Here is an 11,842-nt window from a genome sequence, read left to right on the forward strand (position 1 = left end):
GTGTGTGTGTGTGTGTGTGTGTGTGTGTGTGTATACACCTATGAGATATATGTATGTGTGAAGGCCTAAGGATGACTTTGAGTATAATTCTTCATGCCTTCTCCACCTTTTTTTTGACATGAGGTCTCTTCACTGTTCTCAACCTTAGCAAGAAAGAAAGGTAGGGTGGTGGCTAGTGAGCTTCAGGAATCTGTCTGCCTCTCCAACATGGGGCTTTAAAGCACATTTGTTGTGGTTTCTCCATTTTAAGCTCAGATTTACTAACTGGGCCTTCTTTCCTAGGTGAACTTTGAATTTTAGTCAGAGTTGGTAACATAAAATAATGAGAGGATAGAAAACATCTGAAAGAGAGGGACTGATACAATTAATGAAGATGTGCTGAAAATAGCAAGCTTATAAGTTTTAATGAGAGTAGCTGAAAAGTTCTAGATGTTATCAGAAAGCATAATTGTAAGGCTTACTTTACAATTTTATTTCCTTCTCCCTCCTTTCTCCATAACAAACCCAGAGCTTAAAACATGCCATATATGTACTCATTTGCTCTTCAAGAATCAGGGAACACCTCATTTTGTCAGCCATAGTTGTCTTTAGCTGAAGTGGAGTAGGTGACTTTTATAGGTTGAAGAAGGAAGAAAAGTGTCCCTGTTACTTTCCTTATAGGAAAAAATGTCTTCTTATGCAACTACAATATATTTTGTTTGTTTGGGGGAAAATGGAGCTAGACTTCAGTTTGATTGTATAAGCCCAAAGGACTTCATTCTGGTTCTATCTGGTTTTCTGTGCCTAGTGCATGGTTCATTATTTCCTATGTTAATATCTATATTACCAGCTTATACAAGTTATTTAACAGAAATGCATTTTTTTTCCTGAATTAAGTTAATAAGGCAGCTTAGAAAGGGTGAAGGTGAATGTTCAGATAGAGTAGAAGCCAGAACTCTGGCGGCAGCCATGTGTGCACTATAAGAAGAGCATTACATTTTAGAGGCTTGGCTCTTAATTGGCTGAGCGAGTTGCTAGTCAGTGTAGGCTTGAGCAAGTAATTTTCCATTTTTATACCTCAGGTACCTTTACTGCAAACAGCATTTAATGATTCTCCACTCTGGGAGAACTTGTGGAAGGATTTTTTGTTGTTGTTTTTGAGAGTTTTGAAGGTTGATTTATACTTAAGTAAAACTAAGCATTTAACATTTGAATTATAAAGCCTTTATATATTAATATTTTCTCCATACAGTTTTTCTTTTAAAAAAAAAAATTGAGTCAGGAATGAGGAAGTGGCTCAGTGAGTAAGGTGCTTAAAAGTTAGATCTTCAGATCCCACAAAAAAGATGAGTGTGTCAGAGTACATCTAAGTTCATACCAGCACTGAGAGGTAGAGACAACAGGATAGCAGAGGTGTTCTGGCTAACTGGTCTACCCAGTTGGTTAGTGACCTGCCAGGGCAAGGTGGAACCGTCCTCTGATGGGGAAGTGAGAATGATTATAGAAAAGATGGAAAAGTAGACTGAGACAAAAGTTAGAAATCAGGAGGGATGTCCAGTGAATTCTATAGCAGCCCCAAGTTTAATATACTTTATTAGATTCCTGTTCCTCCACCCAGGATTAACAGAACATTCAGCCCCTCACCTTGAGATTCAAGTGTATCTCCTCTTACTGTTCCATGCATCAGCAGGCCAGGAAATCTGCCAGTAGACCCAGGTCTGCCTTGACTCTGCCTGACAGGCAGGCTTTCACAGAAGCAGGCAAAATGGTTCCTAACAGGTTAGCTCCAGGTACAGAGAGAGACTTTGTCTTAAAAATAAGATGGAAAGCAACAGAGAAAGACATCTTACATAGATCTCTGGCCTGTATACATGCATACATATACAAAACACAAAAGAGTTAGTTGCTTTTTTTTTTTTTCACTTCAGTACTTAGATTATTTTTATAATAGATGATTTTAGAGCCTTTGGTACTAGTGTGAAATACTGACATGAGGGGATTAAAGTGGATTGCTTCAGTCAATAGATTTTCTGATTTGCATTCACTTGAATAATTTATTTGATGCTTTTAATTTAGAAATGATGAAACAAAGTTTTATTTTATTAGCAATACAACAGTAAATCCCATTTGATTTTAAAAATTTTAAATTTATGAAAATATATAAATCATAATTCCAAGAGCCATTATTTAAAACACTGAAGCCTTTTTCGGTATAAATAGCTCCAGGGTGGTTGGTACAGTGTAACTCCATGGAAGCATCAAGTAGGCGTCCTTCCGAATATGCTGACGTTTCCCCAACTAAGGACTTGGCAGTATGTGCTCTTCCTGCCTCTTACTTGCTGTTTCTCATTTGTTTAGGATCCGCGGTTGATTACTCCTTTAGCTTTTGCTTTAACGTCAGATAATAGAGAACAAGTCCAGTCTGGCTTGGGAATATTGCTGGAAGCTGCTCCCCTGCCCGATTTCCCTGCCTTAGTGTGAGTTGTAACCATCTGCAATCTCTCATAATGCAACTTGAATGTCATGCTATGTTACTTTATCATCCTTCATGCATACTTATTAATAAATTGAAGAACTGCAGATTTTACTATAATTGCTAGTAATCTCTCAAATACTTAAAAATGTGATTTCTCTAAAAGAGAAGGCCCAATGTTTACTTTCTCACAGAAAGCATAGATGCGGGTTGTGCATCTTAGATATCAGTTGTGCTCGTTTTGTTTCTTAATCACCTCTCTGAACAGGGGTTCTAGACACTGAAGGTTGAAGTTTTAGTTCTTTCTATTGAAAGAACTTTTTCTTTCTGATGTATTTGCCGAGGATTCCTAAGAACTGCATGAACTCAAACTAACTGGGAAAGGTCAATCTGAGGATTCTGAAATATTAAGCATTTTATCATAAAATGCAGTAGATGATATCCAGGCAAAATATTTACTATAGTTAATCTCAGATAATAGTATATTTAAAATGGTATGAGTTTTTTTGTTTGTTTTGTTTTGTTTGCCTGATTTTAAGTTGGATTTGAGTATCAAAAGGAGAGAATCTTCTGAATGGTTACCATACTTGGAATTTAGTTTTTAGAGCTTGAAGTAATTTGTGTAATAGAATTTGTAAAATTCACTTGACTAATTTGGTACTAGAGGTCAATAAGCTGGCCAGTGAGCAAGCTATTCTTTGTAAATAGCTTTATCACGCCGAAGCCACAGCATTCATTTTAGTATTATCTCTCGTGTCTGTGCTGTTTCCACTCTTCAAACGTAAGAGAAGAGTTCGCTACTCTAGGCTGTAAGTGACTAGTTGCATTTTGTAGAATAACTCATGTAGGTAATCAGAAATTAAGAATTAAAGAACTATGAAATGCAAGTCCAGTATCTATGCAATAAAAATTCCATTCCTTACTTTATTTGATGGTAGTGGTGTGGAGGGGAAAAAGCAAAGTCAAGGCTTTCCACATGGCCTAATAAATATTTATAATCAAAAACCCAACCAGAGTTTAAAATTTTGACAAATATGTTTAGCAATTTTTTTTATTTCTGTGATTATAATGTAATTATATTTCTTTTTTTCCTTTCCTTTCTCTAAGCCTTCTCATATAACCCTCTCTGTTCTTGTTCAAAGTCATAGCTCTGTTTTTCATTATTTCATGAATCATTATTGCGTCTACATGTAATATGTGTGTGTGGGAGTGGATAGAACCTAGATAGTGGGGAGAGATAGCCTGGGGACCTAGGGTCAAACCAAATACTACTGTTCTTATAAATAAATAGATAAATAAATAAATGGCAATAAAATGACTGCTAATGACAATCTACTATGCTTGTAGATCAGTGCCTTGCTCAGCCATCATCAGAGAAGCTACCTCCCCCAATAGATGGGACAAATACAAATAGAGAGCTATAGCCAGACAGTATGAAAAGACAAGTGTGAGCAACCTAAAACAGGATGTCTCCATTAAATCCCTCTCCTCAGACCTTAGGGAATCTTGGAAAGGGGGAGCCAGGGGATTTGTGGGACACCAAGAAAATAAGGCCCTCTAAGTCAGTGTAATCAAAGCTCATATGAGCTCAGAGACTAAGGCAGTTGCTCAGGACCTGCATGGGTCTGCACCAGGTCCTCTGCTAATATGTTATGGCTTCCAATATTTTGGTGGGATTTTAGTGTGTGAATGAGTTGGTCTCTGATTCTTTAATTTCTCTTAGGCTCTTCTTTTGTTTGTTTTGTCCAATTCTGATAGTTTTTGTTCTATCTTACTGTATTTTGTTATGTTATTATTTTAAAAAATTAAAAGTTCATATAATACCTATCACTATGAAAAGGAATAACTAATTATTCATGTTACATAGGGCATTAATGAAAGCCTCTGGAGAGATAAATTTGAACCAAGATCTTAGGGTAAGAAGGAACCACCCCTATTGTGGTAGGAGAGTTGAGAGATAATCAGCACTAGCGTTCAGTGGGACAGACTAGAAGTCAGTATGATGGGGACATACTGGGTGAGAGAAACAAGTGTCAGAGGAGAGCATAGTGAGACCAGGTGATGCCATCTGTGATTGGAAGGTTGTTCTGAGTGATACAGGAACTTTGTACTTATTGCAGGTAATCTACTCACTAAGTAGTGCTAGTATGCCTCCAGACTAAGCATGGAATTGTCATTGTAAAGGATTGTAAGTAGAAAAGAACTCTCTGGAAAATTGAGACTGTTTCTCCAAACCTTATTTTATTGGGGTTATCAAAAAGATGATTTCCAATATATTTGGAGACTTTCCAAAAAAAGATTTATTCCATAGTGCTATAACGGTTCTGCCTTTTGCTGTTTCTGTGATTGATTTTTTGCTTTCTTACTCTTATTAAGACTTGGAGAAAGTATAGCAGCAAACAATGTATACAGACAGCAAGAAACTGAGCATCTGCCCAGGAAAATGACTTTCCAGCCCTTAAGTCATGGTTTTTCAACATCAGCAAAGTGCTTAACGCCTCCTCCTTCAAAAGATAATGCTCCTGCGTTGAACATTGAGGACCTCATAGAGAAACTGCAGGCTGGAGTGATGGTGAGTGATCGATAATACTGTGATGGGTTTGTGCTTGGGACCAACCAGCTCGCATCAGCTCTGATTGCAGATTTAAGTAATGTCACATGCAGAGTTTATCACTGTAACTTTATGCTTTGGCATAAAAAGTAAAATCTGGCCATTTTGCAGAAAAAAATAATTTAAAAAATTAAACATTAAAAAAAAAAAAAAAAAAGCAAGGAAAAAACCATCTCTCATTTCTTGTTCTGCCCCTTTCCTGTCTGCCCACAGAAATAAGAAGCATTTTTAAATCACCATATGAATGCTGAACCTTGCTCTGATAGCCAAATTAGTGAATTATTTATAACCTACCTGATACAACATACATTTTATTCTTTAGCTTTAATGATTTAGTTACAAAGTAGATTTTCATTCTTTCATTAAATTTATAATTTTCTGAATTGAACTCTGTTAAAACCAGGTAAAGGATCAGATTAGTGATATAAGACTATCTGACATCATGGACGTTTATGAGATGAAACTTTCCACATTAGCCGTGAGTACATGCTTGTTTTTAACTGTATAATGATACATGCATTTTAGCATGGTTTTCTAAACAACGGACATTAACTGTGTATTCCCTTCTAGTCTAAAGAGAGCAGGCTACAGGACCTCCTGGAAGCAAAAGCCCTGGCTCTTGCACAGGCTGACAGGCTGATCGCCCAGTACCGCTGCCAGAGGACTCAGGCAGAGACAGAGGTCTGTACGCTGTATCAATAGAGCATGCCTGATTCGTAGGAAACTTGATTAGTGAAATGAGAACCATGCACAGTACTAGTTACAGGTGTGTTATAACACATGTATCTGAGGTGGTGAGATAGAACAGTAGGTGAAGGTCTTTGTCGCCAATCCTGAGAAACTGAATTCAGTCCCCAGGACACATATGGCAGAAAGAGAAAACTGTTTTCCACAAGCTAGTCTCTGACCTCCACATATGATAGATAGTATGCATATACCCAGTCATAAATATACGCACACACAAACATGTTAATTCAGTCTTTAAAAATAACTTTTAATGCTATCATGATGTTATAGGTAGAAAATTCTTCAATATGTGCAGATATCTGAATTGGATTTGGAAGAATTAAGAATATAAAATGGGTATAATTTTCTATAACCAATAGATGCTGAATTAGACATTTGGTAGCTCTTTTAAATTGTACAATTTATGGATTATAATGCATTATTTAATATAGTCGGAGAGTAGTATAATATAATAACATATGCATTATTTAATATAGTCTGAGAGTAGTGTTAAACAGTTTTGTTGTGCCTATATTACATAGTGTACTTAAGCTAAGATGGCTATATTATAAGTAGGCAAAATAATGCAATGGAACTACCACCAGCATGTGATACATTTTGTCCAAGCATTGAAATATGATGTGTGTATATGTGATTGTGGCAAAGTGCATATTTTCTTTTCTCTTGAGGCACGAACACTTGCGGGTATGTTACGAGAAGTTGAGAGAAAAAATGAAGAGCTTAGTGTGTTGCTGAAGTCACAACAGCTCGAGTCAGAAAGAGCCCAAAATGATATTAAGCATCTCTTTCAACACAGTAAGAAGCTGGAATCTGTGGCTGAAGAACATGAAATACTGACAAAGTCCTACATGGAACTTGTTCAAAGGTAGAGGTTTCTGTAAGCTAGGACCTAAGTGATTATGCCACATTTCCTCAACCCTATAGGATTCTGAAAGCATTTCTTAAACTGATGTGACCCCGTTAAGTAAGTAGTTCATAAGAGATTTAAGGCTTCCTAATCATGAAATGAGTAAGATTAGAAACAATAGACATGAAGTAATAATATTTTATAAGTTATAGCAAATGAACTTTATTCCTCAAACTCATTAGCAAAGTTGGAAAAAACAGAAACCTCTTTATTTCTATTTACTTCTTTAATTAACTTATAAAATCACAGATTTTCTGGAGTGTAAGCTTCTCAAGAACAAGTTTCTTTGTTTCAGTCACTGCCTGGTTCATTATGGCCTAGAACAAATAGTGCTTACTACAGAGACATGGCTGTGGTACATTACTAAATGCGGGCCAGCAGGGTACATCAGGTTGTGACCAAGCCTGGCAGCCAAGTCAGATCCCCAGAACATTCATGAGAAAAGGGGAAAGTCGATATGCTCAGGCATTCACACAATGGCACAGACACACTTTTGTGTACACACAAGTCCATACATAAAGAAATGATTGAATCAACTTAGTTGTCACAGTTAATATTAAAACTGACAGTTGGTCATTTTAGAAAGTTTTAGTTAAATATTGGGAATTTCATGTCATTTTACCTAATACCACAGAAATTTGTGTTACTACTTAATTTGCCTTTTATTGTCATTGAGTCATGCTGTGAGCTCCTTATGAAAAATGTGTATGTAGTTCAAGAGCGTAAGCATAAGCATTTATAATATTGATAGCTACTTCCAGATGTCCATACTGCTTTCCTCTATGAAGACACTAACGCGTTTCATTGTCTTCTTAGAAATGAAGCTACTGAAAAGAAGAACACTGACTTACAGACTACCTGTGAATCTCTGAATAAACACATTGAGACAATGAAAAAGTTGAATGAATCACTCAAGCAACAAAATGAAAAGTAAAACCTTTAGTTCTATATTCCAATTATTTGTTATTTTGGAAGAACAGTGATTCTCTACATGGAATATTGTTTTGTATTGATAGCTAATAGAACTCTTCTTTTATATTAAAATATAAATTTGTCCTACTTATAGGTAATTACAGTTCTTATGAATTTTTTACTTCATACTTTTGGAGGAAAAGTAGCACAAGTAATTTGATTCAATAATTTTTCTTTTATAACTTCAGAACTATTGCTCAGTTGATAGAGAAAGAAGAGCAGAGAAAAGAAGTCCAGAGCCAGTTAGCAGACAGAGAGTGTAAACTATCAAGTAAGTTGCTTTGTTTGAAACACTGGAAGTGTTTTCAGCGTATTTTGCTTTTGAAGAAAGTCAGAACATGGTTTATTTTAGTTAATTACTAATATTTACTTTCCTAATTTATTTTAAGGATTTTGTTTTTATTCTTATTCCTCGTGTGTATATGGGTATTGGGACTATGTACTTGGTGCAAGTGGCAATGGAAGAGAATGGAGTGGAAAACTGGATAAATTTTCTGCAAAAGCAGTGTCTGCTCTTAACTGCTGAACTATCTTGTAACCCCCAGCTTCTCATAGTTTTCAAATTTTAAATTACTTCTAAAACAGTTTCCCTTCTCTTTGAACCTTTACAAAAGCATTTTCATTTCTGTGATCAAGTAGCAAATATGGCCTTTTATTTCAACTCTGGGAGTTACAAGAAATGATGCCCTTTTAAAAATTAAATGGTTTACATGACAGCAGGTGGCAGTACTGTGTAATGTACAGTTACTAGTCTGTAAATGCTATCCTCTGTGAAATGACTTACACAGCCATTACTGTTTTCTTCCTTCGTGTACAGAGACCAAGCCATGGTTTTTCCTCTCCAATTTCTAGTAGCCATTAAGCTGTGTGTTTCCCTCCTCCCTATCCCCAGTACTTGTTTAGAACAGGGAAGGACAAAGACTCGCTGTTTTATATAGAATCCTTGTCAAAAGAAAGAATTTGGGGGTATTGTGTTTGTTCATTCATTTATTCTTTACATGTATTGTGGGGGGGGGGGGGGGCGGGTCGCCCATGTGAAGGTGAGAGGATAACCCAGGAGAGTCAGACCTCTTCTTCCACTGTGTAGGTTCCGGGGGGTGGGGGGTGGGGGTCAGTCCGGCGATGGTAATCACTTCTACCTTCTCAGTCATCTCTGCCTCCCTTGAGTTGTTTCTTTTTAGTCAGTAAATTGTATATAAAAAAAAAGTTTCCAACATGACATTGGATTTTCCTCATTTTCCTTTATACTAGCTACTTAACTTTTTCATAAGTATGGTTTACTGTTTGATTTTAGATTTGCATAAAATAGCAAAATCCCAAGAAGAAAAACTTAATGTTTTACAAAAGGAAAAGCAAGATAAGCAAGAAACCATTGATATCCTTAGAAAAGAATTAAGCAGAACAGAACAGATAAGAAAAGAGTTGAGCATTAAGGTAAGACTCCTCAGTTTTCCTTGGCAAAAAAATGAAAAGGTAGTTTTTGAAAAAGTGAACATGGGTAGATTAATTTCTGTTATTTTTTAAAATAATTTAAGGTCATTGAAGATTTCTGAAGTGTGTACTTACAGCTTTCAAGTGTGTAAAGAGTATAGAAAGGGTTCATAGGTCTTCATGGAGCATGCTGGTGCTTTTATTAGGTTGATAACTCTGTTTTAATGTTTACACTTACATATTCTCATTTATGATTATAGTCATGGATTACTTAATATCAACCATGAATAAATTTACATAAATTTAGACAAGTAGTTATGATTTGATATTGTTTAAGCCTTTTTATTTGCAAAGAACTCCTAATTTTTTCTTAATTGTCTTCTCTTTGATATATATAAATCTCAAAATAATAGCACTTGTAACTTACCAATGAGAAAATAGGGTCTGAATTTATATATGACCTAAATAATAGATGTATACATTATAAATTTTAATCTATTTCTTGTATAGTATTATGACTATATAACTTGAGATGTGGCTGTGAATTGTGCTTTCTATCCCATTTGCTATTGTAGAGCAAATGTAACACCACAAGGAACCTTAAACCTGAGAGAATGAGTTTGGAGATAATCTGCATTAACATAGTTATTTTTTAAATACTGCATAGTATGTAATATTTTTTGCAAAAAAAAAAATTGTACTGCTATATTGGCTGTGGTGTGTGTGTGTGTGTGTGTGTGTGTGTGTGTGTGTGTGTGTGTGTGTATGAGAGAAAAATGGATCTCATTTTATAGCCCTGGCTGGCCTGAAACTCTATCTCTATGTAGACCAATCTTGCCTTGAATGTACAGAAATCCACCTGCCTCCTGAGTGCATTAACTTAAAAGATTATTTAAAAGTTTTAATTCCTATTATTTTGTCTTAAATTCATTAAATTAAATTAAAATGTGTATATAATGTGTTCTAAAATGATATTTACAAATAAAAATTAAAGGACACATAAAATACCTCAGATGAAAAACCTTTCTGACCTATTTCTTTTCCATTTCTTGTCATTTCCTTGTACCTTAGGCTTCCTCCCTAGAAATGCACAAGGCTCAATTAGAAGGTCGTTTGGAAGAGAAAGAGTCTTTGGTGAAACTTCAGCAAGAGGAGTTGAACAAACATTCTCACATGATAGCAATGATACACAGTTTAAGTGGTGGAAAAATAAGCCCAGAAACTGTGAACCTTAGTATATAAACATTCTGGCTTTGGGGAATTTGTGCATGGATACTTCCGTTGTATTTATATATTGGAGTTGGCAGTAAACAGAGGAAATCGTGACTTCAAGACAATTATCATTTGTTTGCTATCTATTAACTTAGTAAAAATCGTAATTGCATTGATGTTTTATTTATTCTTTGGGAAATTTTTAGATTTTGTGTTTTTTTTTAATGTTTACACTTACATATTCTCATTTATGATTATAGTCATGGATTACTTAATATCAACCATGAATTAAATTTACATAAATGTGCTTTTTAAGCACTTTATTCTGTGAACATGCTAGAATAGACACACACAGGGTGTTTAAGCTGTATCATCTTTTGCAACTATGGTAATAAAAATACGATCTATCATTAATTAAATATCATCACAAAGTAATAGAGTCGTTAAGTAACTTTCTTGATCCAGCAGTCTTACAGATTAATTGATTAAGATCAACTAGTAAAACATGTTCTGATATACTACTCAGGAAATTTTTCTCTAAGGGTAACAGAAGATAGACTGAAAGAACTTTATTACTGCATTTAAGATGAAACAATATATAGCCTAAACTGTAAATTTGGAAACAGTGCTGTAGCTATCAGAAATAATGTTTAAAAATGGGGAGTATCCAATACGTTAAATGATTTCATAGTCTCCTAAAATTAAAAATTTGTATAATTATTTGCAACTTTCTTTTGTTCTTTTGTTTGGCTTTTGTTGTTGCTTTTGTTTTTGTTGTTGTTGTTGTTGTTGTTGTTTTGAAGATCTCATATAATAACCTAAGGTGGTCTTTAATTCTCTCTCATGTTCTGTTCTTATTTTTTTGCTATTGTTTTTTAATTTTGTTGTTTGCTTTATAGAATACAGTTTCTCTCTGTATCCTAGGCTGATCTTGAGCTCACTGTGGACCTCATGTGTGTCTTAATTCCCAGTGATTTCCTGCCTTGGTCTCCCAGGCACTAGGATTACAAGTGGGATCTACTATATCAGTATATATTAAGAAATATAACTATTTCTTAAAATGTTGTATGTTGAAAACCCTATCATCGCTTTCAAGAGTAATTGGATTTCTATTCTAGCTAATCAGAAATGTTATTTCTTGTAGTACAATACACATTTAGCATATTCAATTGAGCCATTGAATTTTATGTAAAAGTTATGTTTTGGTATTTCATTCATACAAGAGAATTTTTTAGTACTTTTCATTTAAATGAAGCATAGGTGTGATGTGTTTAAGAAAACATTTTAGATCAGTACTGTGATTTCCTTATTATGCTGTTACTCTGCATTCTTTACCATATACGATTTAAGTAAGCTTAGTTTTGCTTCTGTCTTTTTTTAAAGAATTATTTATTATATTTTCTGTAACTGAATACACTGTCACTGTCTTCAGACACACTAGGAAAGGGCATCGGATCCCATTTCAGATGGTTGTGAACTGCCATGTGGTTGCTGGGAATTGAAATCATCA

General features: G+C 34.9%; 1 protein-coding gene across 1 annotated transcript in view; it reads left to right on the plus strand.

Moving 5' to 3' along the window:
- The window catches only part of Cip2a (cell proliferation regulating inhibitor of protein phosphatase 2A), a 28,626-nt gene extending 17,567 nt beyond the window's left edge, over positions 1 to 11,059 (plus strand). The window contains exons 13-21 of the mRNA XM_021208992.1: positions 2,338 to 2,456; positions 4,829 to 5,024; positions 5,467 to 5,541; positions 5,634 to 5,744; positions 6,479 to 6,675; positions 7,534 to 7,647; positions 7,878 to 7,960; positions 8,984 to 9,123; positions 10,192 to 11,059. Of these exons, the coding sequence (XP_021064651.1) occupies positions 2,338 to 2,456; positions 4,829 to 5,024; positions 5,467 to 5,541; positions 5,634 to 5,744; positions 6,479 to 6,675; positions 7,534 to 7,647; positions 7,878 to 7,960; positions 8,984 to 9,123; positions 10,192 to 10,362 (1,206 nt within the window). The 3' untranslated portion in view covers positions 10,363 to 11,059. The remainder of the gene's footprint in view (positions 1 to 2,337; positions 2,457 to 4,828; positions 5,025 to 5,466; positions 5,542 to 5,633; positions 5,745 to 6,478; positions 6,676 to 7,533; positions 7,648 to 7,877; positions 7,961 to 8,983; positions 9,124 to 10,191) is intronic.
- Positions 11,060 to 11,842: the final 783 nt, after the last annotated feature.

Source organism: Mus pahari, chromosome 12, assembly GCF_900095145.1.
Source record: "Mus pahari chromosome 12, PAHARI_EIJ_v1.1, whole genome shotgun sequence".
Taxonomy (NCBI): Eukaryota; Metazoa; Chordata; class Mammalia; order Rodentia; family Muridae; genus Mus; species Mus pahari.